This window comes from Rousettus aegyptiacus, unplaced genomic scaffold (genome assembly GCF_014176215.1).
Source record: "Rousettus aegyptiacus isolate mRouAeg1 unplaced genomic scaffold, mRouAeg1.p scaffold_m13_p_6, whole genome shotgun sequence".
Taxonomy (NCBI): Eukaryota; Metazoa; Chordata; class Mammalia; order Chiroptera; family Pteropodidae; genus Rousettus; species Rousettus aegyptiacus.
In genome coordinates, this window is record NW_023416309.1 from 64368457 (window position 1) to 64391907 (window position 23451).

Here is a 23451-nt window from a genome sequence, read left to right on the forward strand (position 1 = left end):
CAGCTATAGAAATACTCTCCAAGGTGTATCCCTAAGCCACAGACATTTTCTGGGCATAAGAGCCTGGAAGAAGTGAAAGCACTTGGCCTGAAGCTGGGGAAGCGGCTGAGAAGATAAAGCCTCTGGGAGCTTCCGCTGATGCAAGAGCTCTTCTGGATGGGTCCGCAGGCAGGCGGCTCCCACAGCTGTTTCCAAACCTTTTTGCACCCATTCCTCCCACCCCCAACAGCTGCATTGCCACATCATGGGGAAAGCAGGGAAAAGGCTATTTCCCCAGACCAAAGATGAGGCAATGAAGGTCCAGGGAAATAAAGTAACTTGCCAGGTCACAGAGCAAGTTAGCAGTGAAAAGAGGTAAAAACCCAAGCCTTGAAAATTTTCCACAGAATCTCAGCTGGGCTCAAAAGAAGACCTGAGAAGAAGAGAAGCCAAGGGCACAACCAGGCTAGCCCCAAGGCTGCTAAAGCTCCCAAATGCATCTTATTAATTCCTGATGGTACACTCATGGGGTCAGAAGAGGACCTACTGCCCCCTCACAGATGGAAAAAGGAAGGCACGACCTTGCCTGGCCCATTGCTCCCCAGTCTGCCCAGGCCTCATCCTCAATAAAAGAATTACACCTATCCATCCATCCTTTCCAACACCTGGCTAAGCTCTGCCCTCAGCTCTAAGACATGGTCCCTAGTCCTCAATCTAAGGGAGGAAGTGAAACATAAACTCACAATGAACAGAATTCACAAAGCTGTGGGTTAGCAATGCAGCAGGCTTGGGGAGGCACTAAGGAGGTGCTCGGCCATGCCTGCTTGGGGTCAGGACTCAGGGAAGGCTGGCTAAAGGACAAGCATAGGCCTGTGAGGGGAATGAAAGGTACCCAGGCAGAGGGAAGAGAGGCCCTTCTAGGAAGAAGGAGTAGACAATATACAAAGGCAAGGGGCGAGAGGGAAGCCTGCATCTGAAAAATGGGAACGGCAGGAGGTTACAGGTGATGCAACTTATGGAGGTGAGTGGATGGGTCTAGGTAATTAATAACCTCTCAAGCCACTCATCTAACCTGAAGGCCACAGGCTCTACAGAAAGGTCTAAGTAAGAAGACACAATGTGCTGAGAATACACAAGAAAAGAGGAGGTAATCTAACGCTGCCCCACCCCACTCAGTGCAGGAAGGATCCCGCAATCATCTTCACCAAACCAGGCAGCCAGAAGCCAAACCCACTGAGCTTCAATCACATTTATGCCACACATGGTACTTAAGGTCCTCACGATGCTGTAGAGGCCAGAACACAAAATCAATCACCACAGGAAGACGTGCTCAGACCTTACCCACACACAGCATCAACTTTCTAAGAAAGCTCAAATCACACCTCTAGAATATTGAGAACTAAGGGGAAGAATGAGTTGATGGAAGAAAACCAGCTCAGTCAGGGTTTCACCTGGGCCTGGACTTGGGTGGGGAGAGAGCCTTCCTTCGCTTCCCTCCCTTTTGTCCTTAACTGTGTCACTCCAAATGATCCTGGCAGAGACTGTGAGCTGACCCAGTTTGAGGTGCCACATACACTTTATCACCATGTTGCCCAGACACTGAGATTCTAAAGTTAGCCCTTGCCGATGGCTTGAGGCTCCCCTGCCAGGCTGCTGCCAGCAGCCCCACAGAACTGCTGCTGCTTGGTATGGCTCTCCATTCAGGACAAGGTTGCAGGGGTAGGCAGGACTGCTTCCAGCTGAAATACTCATCTATCTCCTCCCTGGCTCAGATAAGTGCATACACGCAGAATATCAGGGAACATCTTGCACTTGAGCCAACATCGAGGACAGGGGAGTGAATGTGGGACCCTGGTGACAAGGAGCAGACTGTCCCCAGCCATGGAGCCGAGGCCAGACATACCATTAGTTCTGTAGGAACAGCTGGGGCAGGGGTGAGGGACAGGAGGTGCTTCAGTGTCCTAGGTGACAGCAGTTGTAAGGGACAAGTGGCCAGCCAGCTAGAAGAGCACTATGCTCTCAGGCTCAGGCAGCTGGCTAGCTCTGCTCAGAGAAAAACACTTCTTGTGCCACAGGCTACATCAGTAAGCCCAGCTAAGCATTCCCACAAACGCAATACATCCCCTGGCAGAGGAAGATGTCTTCTGATCCAGGAACACCAGCTCAGAGCCCAGTGGGTAAGTGGCAAGGCCCTGGGTGCCAGATTTCTGAGCCAGATGGGACGAGAGTCTCAGACAGCCTGGTTCACGCCCCTGTCCCAATTGCCCCATCTATCTGACACAAACATGTACATTTAAATGTGCACATTCACATTCATGCCCACATAATACATTCGCACTCACACTTTCACACACACACTCACATGTACACACACTGGCATACTCATATTCATTGCCAGACTATAGCAGACAATCAGGGTTGTAGGCCAGCATTCAGGGTCCTCCCTCAGGGGACCTGGGCCTGCTGTTCACCTTCCTTCCAAACACATCAACCCTACTTTGGTCTTCTCGACTCTTGACCCCGCCCCCATGCCTGCTGCTCCTCTGCAAACCCCAGCCATCACGTCAGCAGACCCTGAGCAACCCTCAACCAAGAAGCCTCATGACCTGCCCTCATCACCTGTCTTCTGAATATGTTCTCTAATTGAGAGCTTTATTATTAATCAAATTCCAACTTTTAGATTGCACTTCCAATATCCAATCTTACCTTCTTGGCCTGAGCACCACTTCCAAGAGGGCAGGGTATATGTTCCTCTGGGGCCAGAACAGAGCCACCCGAGAGTAGGACTTGGTAAAGTGAATGGGTCCCTGTGTTTCAGAGCTTGATGGGACCTCACACCTCAGATGGAGAAATCCAGGCCTAGGGGGTGATGTGAACACAGGAGATGACCTGGACCTCCCTCCTAGTGCCAGCCTAGTTCTCTCGCTTTAGCCAGAATCATCTGTAAGATTGGCTTTCTGGCACCTGTAGGAATCCCATGAAAAATCCCCAAATGAACCAACTGATTTCTGGCTAGAGATCTGAAAGAAACTGAGGCAGCACAGCCAATGCACACTAACGATTGTCAGGCAGGGCAGAAGGTGGCGAGGGGCAGGACAGGCTATGGAGCACACCCACCTGCCCTTCCCTCACTACCTCCTCTTCAGTCCTGAGAGTGGAGTCTGGAGAGCACCTCGCCTTGCCCACAGCGCCACCTACTGTCCTGCTGCCCTTGCTCGCTCCAAAGCCTGCAGCCACCAGCCCATGGGCCAAAAGAGGATAGATAATCCCTCTGCTAAGGGATCCCTCCAAGCCAGATGGCAAGTGTCCCACTTCCTGGAGAGGAAGAGCCACCTCCTCCCAATCTCACCCAATGGGGAGGCCTCGTCTCCCTGCAGACTAGGGAAACCAGCCAGGACTGGGGCTCCTGGGATACAAGACTCTGAGGGCTACACCTAGGAAAGCCCAGGGTCATTGGGGCAGGTTTCTGTCCTGCTGCAGATATGGGACCACCATGTACATATCAGCAAGGCCCAGGCTGGGGCTTTGGCCGTGGCTTGGTTGGGAAGGCAGTGATATGTCTCAGCACCTGACCCATCAAATAACTACATTCACTCTGTGAGCACATGTGAGAGAGCTGCCTCAGACTCCAACTATAGATCCCACCCTCAAAGAGAGGGGTCTGAGGCCCAGATGCACCTGTGGGGGGAGGAGCCCGTCATGAGTGTTGCACACTGACACTGGAAGGATGGGTGGTGGGTCTCAGGCAAAAGAAATAGTAAGCAAGGACACAGTCATAAGCAAGTGGGCATGCAGGGGTATGGAGGGGTGGGAGCAGACAATGGGACTGAGGTGAGGGGCATGGAAGAACACAACCTCCGAAGCACACCCTCAACTCTGAAGAAACCCACTTGCTAGGCCAGTCCCAATTTACACCTGCTGTCCTGACCAGGTTGTTAATAATGCCCCTTTCACTCTCCCAAGGGTCCCCATGTGGAAGACTAATGATATGGTCACTCTTGTCTATAAACCCACCCAGTTTAGCCAGGGTGTCCAAACATGCTGACGTATCTCAATCAGCTTGATGTCCATGACAAGAAATTTGCCTTTAATAATAGTTAAGACGGCAAAGCACATGAACAACTTTCTTTCGTAAATAGGAGAGCTCAAGGCAACATTATAATCACGTGTGTTGACAGAGGGAGTTCTAGGGAGCCAGAATGGCGCAGGGCTGCCACCTATCTTACCACTACTGTGATGCCATGAATAGCTGGACCCATTTGTGATTCCCTTTCTTTACACAGTCAGGGTATGCTTACACAAACATCACAGAGGAAGATGGACCTCCTCCATTGGGTGCCATAGTAGAAAACTGGGAAAGAACCCAGTTCATGAACCCACTAAACACTGCCTGCAGGGCCATCCCTGCAGGTGGCACTGGGCACGAGCCTGAGGTGGAACAGATGCTCTGCCCTCCATACAGCAGGCCAGGCTAGGGGTAGAGGAGGGCAACGCAGGTACTGCTTCAGCTCTCTCAGAATACTTGGGCTAAGGGGAAAGCTGAGGGCTAAGCAGTGATACAGAGGGCACATGGGCACAAGCAGTAGGCACAGAGGGCTGCTTCACTCAAACAAATAGGGATGACTAAGCACCTCAGGAGACCCTGGTAATATCTGGAGACACTGAGACTGTCAGAACTTGGGAGTAAGGGGGGTACTACTGACCCCCGGGAATGGAGTTAATCATCCTGGAGTGCCCAGGACAGTCCAAAATGTCTACAACACTAACGTCAGCAACCCTGACCTAGAGGGTAGTTTGGGGTGGGGGGTCGTAGGGAGCAAGGATGACTGCCTGGAAGAGGTGGCACAGGTGTGGGGGTGAGAGAATGAATCATTCAGGGAAGGGCAGGGACCCAAGGTGACTGAGGGTACAGGTGAGAGGGTGCTCACTAGAGAGTGGCCTCACGGGCCAGATGAAAGTGCTTATACTTTTTCCTAGATAATACAGGCACCTCTAAGCAACTCCGTGTGTTGGGGCACTGGGTAGGGGTCAATCCCTGGCCTTGTGCTTATGAGGTGTGCATGAGCAAGTGCTCATGTGAGGAAGGCTGGAGAGGACAGAGTGGCAGGCAACCTGGCTAAAATACTACTGCGCCACCCAGTGATAGTGGTGGCCCCATGTTAAGCATATGGACCTGTGAGGGCAGCCTTGGAGGGCAGGCTAGAGAAAAGAGTGGAGGCTGGCCCTGGAGCCTCGCCCTAGGACCCTGGGGCAGGTTTGCCTCATTCTCGGAGATAGTGAAGGACAGCACATTAGGGAAGTCTTGCCAGAGTCCAAACAGTGAGCTCCTTTTGGAACCTGACATACTCAGTTGTGGCCACAGCACCTGGACCCAAGCTCTTGGTACTCTGAGATGATTCTGGGCCAGAGGTTAAGACACAGATGACAAAGGAGGAAGCTCCAATTAGTTCCTCTGTAGCACCTGATCTTTTCACGATTTTAATTATGAACCTATTTGTGGCCTCAGAAGAAGCCGTGCAGGTGTTTCCCTGGCTCCTGCAGGCTCACACAGTGCCTGGCACACAGCAGTCCTTCGTGAACATCTGTTGAATGAATGAATGATGGGCAGAGGAAGAGGAGTTCCCAAAGAACAGTAGAGATAGAGAGTAAACCAGAAAAGCAGGTGGGGTGCAGGGAAGGCAGGGTTTCAAGAAAGAGCGAGGGTCAGCAATGTTAAAGTTTCCCCAGAGAGCCAAGGAGAAAAAGCCAGAAAGCCTCCCTTGGACTGAGCAACAAAGAGCTTGAGGCCTTGGTAACAAGATTCTGTACTCGGGAGACACAAATTGGCTGCTGGGAGTGGGGGTGGGAAGAGAGAGAGACGGGCTAGGAGGGGCTGGTGGGAAGGTGTGCCAATGGGCAAGCATACCACTCCGGCCAACATCATGGGAAAACTTCCAAGACCCATGCCCCAGGGAGGCAGATGATGCCCTGAACAGTCATAAGGTTTGGGTCTAAGGTCAGATTTATCCCTGGGCAGCCACTCTCTCAGGCTTCAGCCATCGTCTCCAGCCCCAAACACTTCTCTGAATTCCGGACTCACATGGGCTTCATTTCCACCTGTAGTCTCATGGACATTGTAAATCTGACAGCAGAAACTGAACTCTCTTCTTCCATAACCCTCTCCCCCTTCATTGTCCCATCAAGGCAAGTGGCTATGCCCTCTATAATTCTGCACCCAATTTCGATGTGTGGGTTCCCCCCACACACACACACCCAACCAAGTCTATGACACCAGCTGGGTGTCCTACAATTCAATTCAATTCTGATGCTATCTACCCACCTTACAGAATTCAAGAAACTAGATTATTCATTAGATTATCAGTTTATTACAAAAGATATTAAAGAACATGAATCAACAACCAGATGGAAGAGATGCATAGGGCAGGGTATAAAGAAAGGATGCAGAGCTTCCACATCCTTGGGGTGCACCACTCTCTCCACATCTCTACATGTTCAACAACCTGGAAGCTCTCTGAAGCCAGACCTTTTGGGTTTTTATAGATGCTTCATGATATAATCATGATTGATTGAGTCATTGGACCTTTGTGATTGAACTCAATCTCTAACTCCTCACCCTTCCCCAGAGGTCAGGGGTGGGACTGAAAATTCCATCCCTTTAATCACTTGTTTGGTTCCCCTGGCAACCAGCCTCCATCCATAGGTTCTTCCAAAAGTCAGTTCAGATAGCAAAAGTCACCTGATTGTACTCAACACTAAGGAGATCACATGTATATTTCTTACTATAAGTTACTCAGGCCCCAACCATAGAGCTAGCCATGCCTACTCTCTTGCACTTACCAACCAAACCATAGTGTATACAGGTGACTCTTCCTCAAATCATGCCTAGAATCTTGACTACTTCTCCCACTTCTGCTGGTACCACTCTGTCCAACCCACCTTCTTGGGCCTCAATTACTATGACAGCCTCCCAGCTCCACCCTTGCCCCCTCATCTGTTCTCCTCCCAGAAGCCCAGGTCAACCTCAAAAACCTGAGTCAGGTCGAGCTACTCATCCCATGGCTGCCAGCTCAGACTCCAAAGTCCTCACCGTTGACCTAGTCACTTTTGCAGCCTGTCCTCCATTCTCCATCTGTCAGATTCCATATAGTAGCTGGTCCTTGAAATCACCCAGGACTTTTGCATTTGCTGTTTTCTCTTCCCCCCAGATACCCAAGGGCTCACTCCTGCAGAGGGGCAGGTTTCTGCTCAAAGGTCTGCCTTGCTCAGCCCTCCCTGTCTCTAGTTCCCCTTCCCCTACTTGTGTTTATTCATCTACTGCCCACCTAGAATTTCAGCATCATGAGGCCCAGGGCCATGTGCTCCAGTGCCCAGGAAAATGACTAAATGAAATTTCCAAAAGGGAGAAGAGCAGTTTTACTGTGACAACTAAAATACAGCATGAAATGCACTCAGCACAAGCACAGCAAGGCTTGCCAAGTACTGTTTTAGCTATAATGAGGACTGAATTAAGTGGTTTCACAAGTGCAGCCTCTCACTGCTCGAGACTAGGATTCTGGTCCCCATAGCATCACAGAGCTGGGGTCCAGCCTCACCCAGACCAGTGCTTCCTGCCCTACAGTGTCGGTCCACTGTTCCCACCAAACCGCAACATGTTTTCATAACTTTTTTCATTCTGAAATGACTTTGAAGAGCTCTCTCTCTCTCTCCCACTAATGACCACAAACTGTTCCAGTGAATAATTTTTGCCAAAAACAAGGAAAATGAAAAACTTATGACAAAAGAAAAAAAGCCTTATGACAAACACACAGACATGAGCTGCCTGCCTTCAAAATCTTATGTACCTTAACCATGCGGCTGTTATAAATGTTGCTGTAGGCCACATTCATAAACTCACAAAAACATGTTGTTAGAGGGGCCAACAAGAAATAACCAAAGGGGCATGTGCATTACCAAGTGTCCACAGGACACCTTGTGTACTTGTCAAGTCAAGTCCCCAGTGCTGGGAGACCAGAAAGACTGTTGGTCAAGGCCAAGCCTATAGGGAGAGGCCCGTGGACCAGAAATAGCACTGTCAACTCCCAACAGACCATGATGTCTTCTAGTAGGGATCAACAGCCTTTTAATACCCTGTATTAGTTTCCTGTGGCTGCTGTAACAAATTACCACAAACTGGGTAGTTTACAATAACAAGAATATAATCTCTCACACTTCTAGAGGCCAGAAGTCTGAAATGAGTATCACTGGGCCAAAATCAAGGTGTGGCAGGGCCTTACTTCCTTCATAGGTTCTAGGGGAGAATCCATTCCTCACCTCTTCCAGCTTCTGGAGGCTATGGCCTTCCTCAGTTCGTGGCCACATCACTCCAATCTTCAACACCAACATCTCCACATCTCTCTCTCACAAGGATACATGTGACTGCAGCTAGGGCTCACCCCCAAAATCCAGGATAACCTCCCTATTTCAAGATCCTTTACTTAGTCACATCTGCAAAGGCCCCCCCACCTTTTGCCATTCACAGTAAGCTTCACAGGTTCCAAGGATTAGAACTTGGGGAGTCATCTTTGGGGAGTCATTTTTCAGCCTGCCACACCCGCTTCATTGTCTGGTGCTGCGGATGCTGAAAAGATAGAGGGGAAGGTACATAGGTGGGGAGAGCAGAAGTGAGCAAAGAGGGGCCGAGGGGCTCTGAAGGTGCTCTGCCCACCTATGCTAGCTCCTGTGGGGAGGCCTGTGTCAGGAGGTCAGGGTCAGGGCAGGCACAGAGGTGGGGTGGGACAAGGCCTCTTGGGAGTGTGGCAGGAGTCCAGGAGGCCTGAAGAATAGTTTTGGACGAAGCAAGCTCTGGACCTCTGTCCCTCAGAGCTCCCTGCTCTCCTCAAGTCCCCTCCCACCAGATCACCTCAGCGTAGGCCCAACATATTCAGGACATGAGGGACAGTGCATTCGGAATATGGCTTCTTTGAGGTGAGCAGCCCCGCCCCCATCTCCATCTCCTCCGATGGAGAAAAGACCTAACTCATAAAGCAGATGAAAAACATGTCCTGTTCTACCCCTAGGACAAGGGGTCACCTGAAATGAAAATAGTCTGGAACAGTGTGTTGTTAACACTAAGCTTAGCCTTATTCTTCTAGCTACCCTCAAGGGTGATCACAGGACGTTCGCGGCTCTGCATCAGCAAACCCAGGCACGCAGCCCCAGGGACCACCAGCGCAGCTCCCAGAGCACCACTGCTGCCCCTTCACACCCCATCAAAGATGGCCGCACAGGAAAGCTAGACCAGAAACCCCAAGAATTGCCCCCACACCTTGACAAGAGGAAGCGTTTTGGAGAAAGGTTGCAGCAAGAGGACCTGTCCTCCCTCCCAGGACCACTTCAGGGCCACTTCCCATGCAGCCTGAGGCCCCACCCTAGCTCTTGTCCCCCCAGTGTCCTCTGTACCCACAGAAGAGTGGGGTGCTGCTGTCTCCTGTTTTCACTTCTCATCGGTTTGTTATTGCTACCCAGCACACCTCAGGCCAGTGGTGTGCAAACCATTTTGCAGGAAGCCTCATTTAGGAAAAATGTTTATGGAGCACATGAGGGGGAGGGGACTCATAAGAGTGGCTTCATTCTGTGGATGGCGAAGAGAGAAGAAAGCCCGAAAGTGAAACAGTCTGCTTCACCAACTAGAAGACTGAGTGAGATCGCCAGACACAGGTGGGCAGCCCTATCACAGCACAGCCCTGCCGCCCCAGCCCAACCTGGCAACAGCCCAGAGCCATCTGCAGATGCCAAGACATCTTGAGATCCCCATGGTGAGGGGCTTCCCTGGTCAACATCCCCTAACTGGGTGCCAACCTCAATGGGGAAACAGAGAAGATGATTCCACACTGGCCACAGACAGGCAGAGGGGAAGGAAGAGTGGTTCGTCTGTCTGTGCAGCCCGCTGGGACAGTGTCAGGATGAGGACACTTACCACATTCCAGAACAGAGGATTGAAAGTAATGGCGAGAACGGCAGCCACAAAGCAGGGATCTGAAGGGTCCACGTAGCCCAGCAGCCAGGTCATAACGCAGAGGTCTGCCTGCAGGGACAGAGCCACAGTCAGCAGGAAACTTGCCAGCTCTCACTGGTGCCCCCAGGCCTATACATGGGGAGCCTAAGAAGTGATAAGCTCCCAGAACTCAGAAACAAAGTTACCCTCTGAGAACACACTGGAGGCTTGGGCACATCGAAGTCCAGCAAAGGTTACTACAGTGCAACCTCATAAAACTGAAGATAAAAAGCAGAAACCCAGTCAGCTGTGTCGTGCCCTGTCAGGAGTCGGCAAGCCACAAGAGTAGTGTGCAGGGACACTAGATGAGGAAATCGGCAGCTCAGATAATGAGTGTCCAGCATCCTGAGGGAGAAGGGACTCCACTAGGACCAATGTCCACATCACCAGGATGCTGTGACCAGGACCCTGAAGAGGTGTTCAGAGGCCTCAGAGCAAACCTAAGGAACTGACATCGTGAAGATATGCACAGCCTCACCAGCAATCAGATAAATGAAAGCTAAACAATATGAATGTGCCTCTTCTCACAGACAGTCCTGAGTGTTGATGAGGCTGTGAACTCCCACATGCCCGTAGTTCTACTCCCAGTGAGCTCCAGAGAAACTCACACACACGTACCATGTACACGTGCAAAGATGTTCCTATCAGCACACTTGCAATGAAAAAGAATGTCTATGCAAGAATGAATAAACGAAATGTGGCCCATTCTCCTAAATTAGCTAAGCTACAGAATGTAAATGAACTAGATGCATCGACACGTGATATTCTCAAAGGCATGTCAAATGAACATAGCAAGATGCAGAATTCCTAAAGCATACATATTCATTTTTAGGAAACAACACACAACCACATAGAATGAATATTCTTTCTCTGTGTATTTTTTAAAAATCTGGCATGTGACAAACTAAATTCAAGATACTTGTTGCATCTATAGCAGGGTTTCTTGTCCTCTAAACCATGGGTACTTGAGGCTGGATCCCTGTGGTGGGGCCATCCCCTGCACGGCTGGGTGTTCAGCAGCACACCTGGCCTCCACCTACCAGATACCGATTGCTCTCCCCAGTTGTGGCAACCAAAAATGTCTTCGGACATGCCAAAATGTCTCTTGGGGACAGAACTAACTGCGGTTGAGAACCCCTGTCTCTAGGGACAAGAAGAGAAAACAGCTGGACTCCTTCAATATTGATTTGTTTCTTTAAAAAAGATGAGACACCTCCAACATTTTGAGTGTTAACTATTTACTGAGTCCCTGTATTATTCTTTGTACTTTTCTTTTTAGAAAGGATTTTAGAGACCCAAAGCACTAAAAGTACTCGGGCAACTCTCCACATGCAATGCAAAATAAAAATAGGTTTAAACTGTAAAATGAGTCTTAAGACCACGAGAGTTCTGATCTTTCCCATGTCCACTGTGATAGTGTTTTTTTGTTTTGTTTTATTGTTTGGGATATAGTACATACTTTCAAGAAGTGTTTGTCTCCTACTTTTGGGGGGCTGGGAAAGAAATGATGCTCCTGATTTGGTCTACCCCAGAGTCCCCCCTAGCTGGTGGGCAAGCAGCGGTCTCCATCCCACTATTGCTCCATCAAGACCTTCTGGCATAATTCAGCCTTGCCATCCAGACAGTGCTGCTGAGTGTAACAGTGAAAAGATTCCAGAAAGTCACTAAGTACAGAAGATGTGGCCTGGTATGTCCTTCACATGTGTGGGCCTCCTATCCCACTCAGCCTGTATCTCTCAAGGGTAAACCTTTACCTCAATGTGGCCAATAGCAGAGCTACTTGAATAGCAGGCACTCCAGTTCAGACTCGCCTAAGAGTAAGTCAAGAATGAACAAACTGACAAAGGAAGCAAAGGTGCACTGTTAGGTGAATGTGTGGATGAAATGACTGGGGGAAAATGACCACATGAGCATCCAAGTACATTAATAAATGAATGACAAAGGAAGACCCACTCAGCCAACAGTGAGAAGTGTGATATTGGAAGCAGGCCTTGCCCTAGGCTGACCACAGCCTCTGGGAACCCAGTGGGCACTGCCAACACCCACCTGGCAGGCATGTAAACACACACCTGGCCTTCCAGATTCCTTTTGTCTTGTCTCAGGTGATATCCCAGTCTCAGTGAGAGCTTCCAAGCCTTGGAGGCTCACAGAGCAGACACCTTACAAAGCCCCAAGCTATGATAGGAAGTTTTAAGTTTCCCTGGAGACATCAGGCAAGGTGAAGCCACTTATGATGGATGAAACAGCTGTTAACTGGCCTCAGAACACGCTGCACTGCCCTAGAGGGAGACATCCAGGCCTCAGCCCCAAAGCCTCTAAAACCTGGGACTGAACCAGAGGATGCTGTAGCTTCTGTCTGAAAAGAAACATTTATTAAGCACACCTGACTGCAAGGCCCTGTCCATTGAGAATGTTTGATGGAGCAGGAGCTATGGGGAAGGAGAGAGAAAGCTGGCCTGGGGAACCACACAGAGGTCTGCTCTGATTCTGCTCAGTTATTACAGAGTGAGCTGAGGTAAGGTACCTGCCTCGCTGTGAACAGCAGACCTGTTAGCAGCTGGAAATCTCACTCACCCCTTCCCCTTCCACTTGGTCTCCATCTCAACCCCCAGCCAAAATTTGCCTTGCCATTGCACTCCCTTTGTCTTATCCAGAAGTCCAACCTGTCTAGTGACCCCATTGTTCCCCTGTTCAAAACTCCTCCAACACATCCCACTGCCCTCAGCATGGTGCACTCATATCCAAGCCAGCTCCCTGAGCCTCACTTCCTGCAATGCCCTGCATACCCCAGGCCTCCTCATCTACACAGGGCTCAACCTTCCCAGCACTCACTGACAGGTGATGAAGTCATTTCCATTCATCTCAATTGTCAGGCTTCCTATCCCACCCCATTACCCACAGACATGGTGCTCTGGACCCCTTCGCAATAGCATTTACACATGTCTGAGATACCTTCTATCCCTTTTAACCCCCTCCCCAGCAAACTCCTATTCATCCTTCAAGACCCAGCTGAAGCATCTCCTCTACCCTCACCCATGGCACCCTTCTGTCTGTCCTTAGTGCAGCCCCAATTAGAAATATTTGGTTATCTGTCCCTATATTGTATTTGCTCCTCTAGGCTAGGGGCCATTTTTTTCTCCATCTTTAGTATCTTCTGTCTGACACAAAGAGTAAATGTTTGCTAAGGGAACAGTGACCCTCATTTCATCATCAGTGAAAAGCAGGGGCTGAAGGTACATCTCTGAATGGCGCTCCAGTTTGGCCACCTGTGTTCCTGGGGACTCTGATCCCCGCCCTTCTGGCTTCAGACTGGAGGCAGAAAAGAGCCCAAGGGGCCGCTATGGGGATTCTGCAGGTGAGCAGCCTGAAAGCTGCTAGCAGACCCCTCTAGACATGGAGGCGTGGCCTCTGCTGAGCAGAGATCCTCCAGCTGCCCAGATGCTACACTTTATAATATTTACTTTTATGGCACCTTTTAAGCAATGTTCATAGCATTGGAAGGAGGTGGGATGGCCAGACCAAGGAGAGGGTAGGGTTAATTCAGGTTTTTAGAAACACCAGAGGTGGAATCTATTGAAAGCAGGTCAGTCTCCCAGGTTGAGGCCTGCCTGTCCCTGGGGTATGCAACTGGGTGCAAGGTGTTTAGGCAGAAGCCCTGGCCCTCCCTGAATTCCAGTACTCACACAAGCACCACTATCCCTATTCGTCAACTCCATAAGCTAGTCATCCCCACCAACCGACCACCCAGCCTCCCACAGCTTCTATCAAGTTCCTCAAAAGCTTGGGCTCACCCTGAGTCATCAGATAGAGGAGCTCAGGGCCAGCACACCTGGAGCACGAAATGGACTTTTTACCACGTGCTAACTTTCACACTGACAGTTACCCCCAGTTTATATGGCAACTCTATACATAAAACTTTTAACGTTAGCCAGACTCCCCTTTATGGAGAGTTCAGTCCAAGGATGCCATTCTTCTAAGCCCGAATTCTCTCTTCTACATCCTCCCACCCTTCAAAGCAGTCAGGCAGCACAGGTTCATGATGTTGAAAACGCCTCCACAGTCAGGGTGTACAGCTGGCTGTGGTCCAATTCTCGCTAAGCAGAGAGAAGTAAAACATTCTCTCCCGCAATCCCCCACCAACCCTGAAAGTTACCGTTCATCATCCTCAGCATCCTCATGTTACAGATCAGCAACCTGAGGCCAAGGATTAGACCCCCGCATGCCTGATTGTCAAGGCCCCATTGGTGTTCACACAGCCTGTGCTGTCTCAGGGTTCTCTGGCCTTTATCACTTTTAATTGTGAACTAGTGGGACGCCTGGAGCTGGATAACCTTCTTGAGGACAGGAAATACCTCAGTCCCAGGCAAACTTGGTGTGCCCTCAGCACTGTGCCTCTAAGCAAGAGGATTAAGAATCAAGTATGAGGTTCAGAACAGAATCCCATCAAGCTGGGGGGAGGGTGCAGACACAAGTGGCTAATGGCCAGCCAGAAACCCAGCCTTGGGGATGCAGAGCAGGAAGGAAAGAGCCAGGTAAATGATTCAGGGGAGGTCTAAGAAGGTGCAACTACCCAGACAGTGGCTGCGTGGGGATCAAATTGAGAAGCTGATTGGGAGGGAAACAGGGACTTTTCTGGGGTGATAGAGCTTGGGTAGCTGGGAGTGTGCATATGTCAGACTTCTGGGACGGGGCACTAAGGTCTGTGCACTTCACCTCTGGAGAAAAGAATGTTAGCACATGCCTCAGCACTAGGTACCGGGAATGGTATCCCCTATTTTGCCGTCAGGCCCTTGGGAGAAGCTGTCCTCCAAAATGCTTAAGATTTTTTTAAGAATTCAACTCAGTGTCATTCAACTGACACTGAGCATCCACTAAGAAGGCCTTATTCTAGGGAAGTGTGAGACAAAATCAATGGACTGAGGGCTAAGGCCCCTAAAGAGACTTTGCAATGCCTTCGCAATGCCAGTTATCACAATCAGTGAGCATTTATTTAAAGTTCAAAGTTCACATACCTCATTTCAGTCAGTCCTTTCAACCACCCAGAAAGGAAAGCACTATTGTTCAGTCTACTTTGCAGATAAGAAAGCCAGAGGCCCCAGACTCAGGCCCCAGGCTGAGAGTAGAACATGACTTGACTAGCCCAAACCTTTCAGATTCCTGATAGAAACTTGAGTTTCCACACAAGACCTGGAGCCACTGATGCCAGAGGGGCAAGGAGAAATATGCTTCTTTTATCTTTTGTGGGAATAGAGGTAGAAGAGAGAACCTGAGGCACTGAAAGGTTAACCAGCGAACACTAGCTGAAACTGGCAGAAATTAGCACCCAGCCAGGTCTCCCAATTACGGCTGAAGTGGTTAAAACTGGAACCTCAAACCCCCTACTACCAGGTCCCAATGCCCTGGGATCAACTTGTCTCTGTGGGAGGGAAGTATCCAGTACCTTAGAGACTGGGAGGGAGGGCGGGGGTTGCCTGGAGAAGGGCCCGCTCAGCAGGAAAGGATGAATTACAGCTCACGGTGGCATTCCAGGCAGCAGAGGGGAGTGCCTCCTGAAAGCTAAAAGTCCCTTCCTAATTGCTGTCACTTCTCAAAAGAGTCTTGAAAGGGCAGACGCCTCCCTCCTGAAACTGGACAAACAGAAAAGAACCAAAAACCCCAGTCAGATGTGAGCAGAGCAGGTGTGTGTGGTGGTGGTTGGGGGCGGGTGGTCCCTCTGGCCAACCCTGCATACCTGTGAGCCGCCTTGACTAAGGGGTGTATCCCCCACCCTCAACCCTCTCCAGCCCAACCTTATTAAAGTAGCAGAAGTCCTGGCTTTCTGTTTCAGAGTAATTCTAAGAATGGGATCCCACTCCAAGGTCACAAACTGCAGAGTTCTCTGTGCTTGAATAGGAGAGTGGTACCTACCGCAACCAGGAATAATTCCCCTAGGTCCGATGGATGGGCTCAGCTATTGCAACCACACGGGGTGGTAAGGAAACGGCTCATAGCAAGTTCACTTTACCGAGGGATTCCAGAACTTCAGGTCACTTTGCTGCAGGTCAACAGCACCCAGGGTCACATTGTGACATCCAAACAAACAGCAGGGCCCAGAGTCAAAGTCACATGGATCACAAGTGGAATCCACATATCACATACAGCAAAGGGCAGGAAAAACGGGGTGGGGGTGAAGGGCCAGAGGGGACAGGGGTCCTCCTCCAGTGCTGCAAAATATATCTTTTGAACCACAGTTCCTCCTGCCTCTCCCTGGGAAACCCAACATGCCCTGGCATTCTCAGTTGATTTGGGCAACTTTTGGTTAGAGCCCTAGGCTTGGCACAGACCAAGAAGAAATGTGTCAGACTCTTTTTCCTCGAAGAAGTTTTATACTAAGGCAGCCCACCAACCTCATATTTCTACCCTGCAAGACAGAGGGTCAGGGGGAGGTACCTGGCTCAGAAGGTCTCTGGTGAACACACAATCTGGGCTGGAATCAGGGTGCTCCCACTCTAATTGCTGTCACTTCCCAAAAGCCACTTGAAAGAGCAGACTGAGGCACTTGAAAGGTTAAGGATACAAGCAGGCCTCCCATGACCAATCTCAGATTGAGGTTTCCCTTTGGTGGAATGGGGGCCCCCAAGGTTACATTCTAGACAGAGGGGAGAACAGGTGTGAAAGTACAAAGTGTGAAGGGTGTTTCTAGGGCCTGGGTTATTCTGCCCCCTCCCTCTGTTTGCTTAATACTAACTAATACACAGACATCTCACCTCTCTCTTTCTGGGAATATATACTTCCTAAGGAAAAGCCAGAGAGAGAAATGTGGGCCCTATACTGGAACTGGAGGAGAAGCAATCTCTGGAAACCATTTAAGGCAGGAGGCTTGTCTGAATGTCACAATGTGACAGTGATCAGCTACAGATAATGCCTGGAAAAACACTGAAGTGTTCCTAAATCCCAAAATAAAAAGAAATGGTCAACAGCTGCTCTGATTCCCTAAATCCATAACTCCCTTCAGGAAGGAGAAAGATGTTTATGCATTCTTCTTTATTCAAGAACTGTGTCCTGGGCTATGTGCAAAAGGCTCTGATGGCTCACATGCTCCCAGATCGGTGGGGCCAAAGTGAGTCCCTTCTTAGGAGTGGGATTTGTGGCTGGGCCCTGTGCTTCTCAAGGCCCTCATCTTCTTCCCCTTGGGTTCCCTCTCTCTTCTCTGTGTGATTGTGAGCTGCAGAACCCTTTCGTTTACAGTGACCCTCGAGTACCCCTACAGGCCCTACAAGGTTGGCACTACTGAGTATATTTATTTAAGTACCCATTATGTGTTAAAGGCAATAATAACAATAAGCCAGCTGACCTTCACTGGGCACCAAGCCCTGGCAAAGCGCTTTATTGAGGCAGGGCAGAGAATGGTTCTGAAACAGGGTGTGCCCCAGATTGGCCGAGCTTGATGCTCTTTGTAAACTTAGACATGTCAAATGCCCTCCATAAACTTTGAATGAAAGCGGTACTTCCTTCATAGGACTATCAAAAAAATTAAATGAGATAATGCAAGGAAAACACTTAGTATAGTGTCTGGAACATAGAAGAGCTTAGCTTAATAGATGTTAGCTGTTATGACTATGTTATTCAGTCCACACCACATCCCTGAGAGGCATGCCCATTTCTCATATTAAAAAACTGAGCCTAACACATGAAGTAAAAACTGGCAGAAACAAAAGATGACACAGACAAATCTACAAGTTGGAGTCCTCAATACTTCTTTCTCAGTGACTGATAGAGAAGACAGACAAAAAATTGGTGTTGACCTAACAATACTGCCAACCACTAGGACTAATTGACATTTACAGAACACCCCACAACAGGGGAAGGCACACTCTTCTCAGGTATATATGGAACATTCAACAAGACAGAGCACATTCTGGGCCATAAAACAAATATTAAATTTAAAAGAATAAGTAAGCGTAAAAACAGGTTCTCATACCATAGCACAATTATACTAGAAATCAATAACATAAAGATACTTGCTAAAGAACAAAGTTCCAAATAATTCACAGGTCAAGAGGAAGTCTGAAGGGAAATTTTAAAGTACTTTGAACTGAAATGAAAATATAACATAGCAAAAATTGTGGGATGCAGGGATAAGAGGGAAATGTATAGCTTATATTAATGAAGAAAAATCTCAAATCAGTAATATAAGCTTTGTTCTTAAAAAATTAAAGAAGAGTAAATAAAACCCAAAACAAGCTGAAGGAAAAAATAAAAGAGCAAAAATCAATCAAATTGAAAACAGAAAAATAGAGGGGGGGGGGAATCAACCCCAAAACTCTTCTTTAGGAAAAAAAAATTGATAAGCTTCTAGCTACACCAATCAAGGGAAAAAGAGAACACACAAATTACTAACACCAAGAATAAAAGTGGAGCGCCCCACCCCACTGACCTCACAAACATTACAGGGATAATAAGGAACACTAAGAAAGAGCTTACACCCACAATTCAATAACTCAGACAAAATAGTCTGATCCAGGAAGAGCACAAGCTACCAAAATTCATTCAAGAAGATATAGTGCTATATCTATTAAAGGGATTGAACTCATAGTTAACGATCTTCCAAGAGAGAAAGCTCCAGGCCCTGAAGGTTTCATTGGATGAATTCTACCTAACACTTAAGGAAGAAATAACAAGTCCACAAAATCTCGCCCAGAATTCAGGAGGGGCCACTTCCCAACTCACATTAAGAGACCAGTATTAACTTAATACTAAAACTAAAGACACTACAAGAAAACTATGAACCATATTTCTCATGAACATAGCCACCAAAATCTTCAATAAAATAATGGTAAGTCAAATCCAGAAATTTATACAGGGGATAACATGTCAGGACCAAGTCAGGGTCACTTCAGGAATGCGGGACTGATCTGACAATCGAAATATCAGTGTAATTCACCATCTCAACAGATGGACGAGGAAAAGCTATATGATCATCTCAAAAGAAGCAGAAGAAACTGAGGTTCTGTGAGTTTAAGTGACTTGCCTAAGGTTAGGCAGAGGAAAGCCCCAAACCTGCTGTCTTGATTCTGATCCAAAAAATACTAAAGACAAACGATGTCCTTGAGAACTTCACAAAGTAAGTCATCAAATAAAATGGCCTGATATTTATTCTAACTAAAGTGATAACACCAAAAGATTCTTTAAAACAGTTTTTTACAGAAGGCAAACCTCTTGCCCTGAAAGGCAATCTAGATATCCCACTCGTATCTGCCAGCAGAATTTTGCTTCCAATGGTTTACTCAACCTCCCATATCACAACTGAGGACTGGGTGACTAAAGGAGCCAACATGGCCTCAAAGCTTCTCAAGTACAAGGGCTTTTGCTTCAGAAGACCACTCTCAGGTGGGATGCACATGACAATTTATAAAGCAACTCTGCACCCTTATCTTGTGGTCTTCACTAGAGCCCCATTATTACACCCATGTAACAGAGCAAGAAAGTGAAGTATGCCTCTTGACAATGAGTAAGTGACACCACCCTTCTGTTCACAAGAGAAGATGTGTCCACATGGAAAAGAGATCTGATACCTGAGCATGAAAAGGGCTCACCTTGACCTGGGTTCTCCAAGAAGCCAGCACCCCTAAACCTCACTGAAGCCATCCTCTGAGTCCTGGAGGTGCTCTTGCCTATGGACAGCAAGTTGGCAGTCCCTGCTCCAATCCACCTACCTACCAGTCAACTTGCTTCATGCTGTTGTCAAGCTGAGGAGCAAGGCTCTGAAACCCCATGATAGGAAGAGAAGGGAGGGCAAAGAAGAGCTTTGGTCAATAAGGCTAAAGCAGGTACACTTCACATCCCAGCAGATGATTTTTTAAGTTAAAAACAAAAACAAGTCTATGGCCATGCTACCCTGAACAAGCCCGATCCCCTCTGATCTTGGAAGCTAAGCAGGGTTGGGCCTAGTTAGTACTTGGATGGGAGACAGGTGCTGTAAGGTGTAAAAAATAAAAGAATAAGGGATTGTAAACTGATAAGGTCCTTGCAATCTATGAGGTCAACCAAGGATTGTCTCGCCTAAAAAAGAATAAAATAAAAAAATAATAAGATTCCACATCAGCTGGTGAACAGGCCCAGAAGGCATGGTTGAAGGCATTGCACCCAACAGCTTCACTGCTCAGTACAATATGGCAGCCACTAACCACATGTGGCTATTGAGTGCTTACAGTGTCACATGACAAAATAATACTTTTGATATCCTAGGTTAAATAAAATATGTTAAAAGTAACCTCACTGATTTCTTTTTACTTTTTAAAGTATAGCTACTAGAGAAGTTTAAATTATGTGACACATTATATTCTTATTGGCTGGCATTAGACTAGTACAGTGAGACCCTGCAGTTCAGATGCCCATGGGGTGATGAAGCTCACTCAGGCCAGGGACTGATATCTTTTAAAACCAGGGATTTTGATTGTGGAAGGAAAAGAACTACCACATAATACAAATACATAATGTATGTTATTTTGTTTTGTTTTGTTTTGTTTTGTTTTTTGAAGAAAAATCCCTTGGCAACAGGAAGCTTAACCGTACCAACAAGGTCAGCAGTGGAAAAAACTGAACATTAGTCCACTAGGGTCACCCTGACCTGTCCCCTGAAATGCTCCCAGTGCTCTCCAACTGCACAGGCCCAGCAGGCTCTGGAGGGAAGGGAAAAGGGCAAAAGGGCAGATAACACCTTCCCACACAACCCAGTTAATCTTCCCCTATCCATGCTGATTCTCACCTCTCGCTTCTAGGTCTAGAATATAGGACTTGCTCAGATACCCAAGGGCAGGACTCTAATCCTCCAGCTGGGCTTGCTATGGGCCCACTGCCCACTTACATTCTGCCTCTGGCTCAAAGGTTTCCCCACCTCAAGTTAATGGTGAGCTGCCCTTCCACACAGAGCCACACTTCCATGAAGTATCCACCCCCTAAACCAGGCAATGCTGAGGGTCCTTTGGCATTCCAAGTGCTATCTTCGTCTGAGATTTGCAGTGATAAAAAACATGAATCATAGTACTACCACTGATCATGTTTGTCCAGAGATTTCGTAATGGCCACTTACAATTTAAGATTCTAGGGATTCCATCAATACAATTATCTCCTAAGGATGGCTCCCCAGGGGTGATAATCTGCCTTGATCTGGGTGCTCATTACATAGGAATGTCCAGTTTGTGAAAATGCCTGAGCTGTACCCATATGATCTATCACTCATCTTAACTGTACGTTCTTCAGGGAGAGTTTACTGAAAAGATAATACTCGTCTTCTTCTTTTCTGCTTCCCTCCCACCCATTTCCACTCATCCTGAATCCCTTGGGGCCACATGCTACCCTTTTTTTCCTGTCTTGAATACTTTCTCCTGAGGCCTCTGCCCTGCTGTCCCTCTACCAAGAGCATCTGGCCCCACTGGTTTATCACTCAGGTCTCAAAGCACCTCCTCACATAGGGAACAGATATTTCGGATTTCAATCCCACCTCCCCACCAGCAACTCTCTAAAACACTGACAAATTCTACCTCTGTCAGAGAACTTTCTATATTTCCAGGCTCTATATTTTCCTCACTAGAATGAAAGCTCAGTGAGAGCAGACCTTTAACTGTCCCCCAACACCAGATTCTCAATAAAGATCAGCTGTATCAATGAATGAATAAAGGGAATGAATGGACTAGGTTGAAGGCTGCTTCAGAGATAGATATATATTATGGGCTCCACGGAAAATGGTTGGTTGGTTGATGAAGAAGGTGAATAAGGAAGCTTTGATAGAAGGAAGAATACAGGAGAGAGGAAAACCCATTGGAATTGGAGCCTGGGGAGAGACGCCATGAAAAGGCAACTTTCTGGCCTATTACTTTACAAAGGGGCTGTCACCTCATCCAGTCAGGTTTCCAGACACCAGGGCCTATCTCATCTCACTCAGTCTAGGCACAATGGTTTACAGGTTGTAAACCATTTCCACCTATCAACCCAGGAAGGACACGTTCTGCAGCTGGCTGAGAGCCAGTGAGTGGAGAAACCAGGGTTCAAACCCGGCTCCTGCCTCAGCTGCAGAGCTGGCCTCCTGCCCCAGGGGAACTGCGGGGGCAGGGGGGAGGAGGAGGGAGGGCTTGCCCAGAGGGATTAAGGGGCATCAGGGTCTCACGGTTCCCACACATCACATGCCCCTACCACTCATACTTCCAAACACACTAACACATGCTCAGTCACACACCGTGTTAGTCATACACACTCACACACAGATTCCAGGACACACTCTCAGAGCAACTCTGACCACACAATCTCAAAGGCTCACAATCTCAAATTATAAAACCTCAGAGACAAACAATCCCAGAGGCTCACACGCAGACACACACACAACCTCAGAACTCTCTCTGATATACACTAACAAATCTGAGGTCCTCTATCCCGCTTACTCTTACACACACACAGGCGCGCGCGCGCGCACACACACACACACACGCACGCACGCCAAAGCCCTCAACACGCAACCTCCGCCCCATACTACGCCCCGCCCCCGTTGCCTGGTAACGGTGGGCCCGCCCACCGGGCGTTGGAGGCGGTGCCCGCAGGCCTGTACACCTGACTAGCCACCCGGATCCTTTTTCCTGTACCCCGGCGCCCAGCGCAGTCAGTACCTGCCTAAAGTCAATGTTTCCGAGGCCTCCGCAGCAGTCCGGCCTCGCCACGGAGTTGATCATAGGCTCTGCTCCGGGCCCCCAGATCTTTTGAACCGGGGGACCACCTCTGGAGGGACCACGCGGGGGCCTCGTGGCAGCTACTTGCCCCCAGGACTGGCCCCATTGAGCCGGGGAAGCGCTGCTAGCTGGGGTGCTTTCCCGGTGACCCCTGCTTCTCCCTGCCTTCTGGGAAAAGTAGTTCTCAGTTTCTGCGACGCGCCACTTTCCTGGAGCTCGCGACGATCTCTCGAAGAGCCAAGAACTACATGTCCCAGAGTCGTATGCTTCAGCGAGTGCCGGTTTCGCGGCGGCCACTCGGTTCGGCTTTCCCGTTTGCCCCCGTGGTCCTTGGGTCCCGCACCCGGCCCGCCAACTGACCTGGCGTCCCTGTCCTTGGCTGGCGACGGTGGGGCGTACATATAAGTAGCTTTCTGCGCAGCCCCCTGCGGACTTGGCCTCGGTCCAGGCTCGGGTCTCCCGCCCCTCTCTGAGATTTGCGTTTACCCAGAGGCGGCGCAGACTGAGCACACCCTGTAGCCTGCAGCCGAGGCTATTCCTCAGGACACTGGGCTCCCCAGCCCACGCGGCCTCCACTAACTTAGCCCCAGTCAAAGACACCTCCACTCCTATGTTCCTCCACCTTATTCTCTCGTTCACTCACAGAGTATTTGCTGAATTCGTCTGTGTGTTGTAGTACAGTAGCTGGCAACACAAGGTCCTGGCCCTCACTGTCTTCTAATAAGAAACAAAACAAGAATA

General features: G+C 48.8%; 1 protein-coding gene across 7 annotated transcripts in view; it reads right to left on the reverse strand.

Moving 5' to 3' along the window:
• The window catches only part of PEMT (phosphatidylethanolamine N-methyltransferase), a 77789-nt gene extending 54704 nt beyond the window's left edge, over positions 1-23085 (reverse strand). The window contains exons 1-3 of one of the 7 annotated variants that reach the window (XM_016145234.2): positions 15920-16064; positions 15453-15639; positions 9935-10042 (exon numbers count right to left, since the gene is read on the reverse strand). In XM_016145234.2, coding sequence (XP_016000720.2) covers positions 9935-10027 — 93 coding nt within the window. In that variant the 5' untranslated portion in view covers positions 10028-10042; positions 15453-15639; positions 15920-16064. Of the gene's footprint in view, positions 1-9934; positions 10043-15452; positions 15640-15919; positions 16065-22650; positions 22872-23070 lie in introns of those variants that run through there. The other 6 variants (XM_016145239.2, XM_016145238.2, XM_016145232.2 and 3 more) reach the window with 6 other exon arrangements.
• Between the last annotated feature and the right edge of the window lie 366 nt (positions 23086-23451).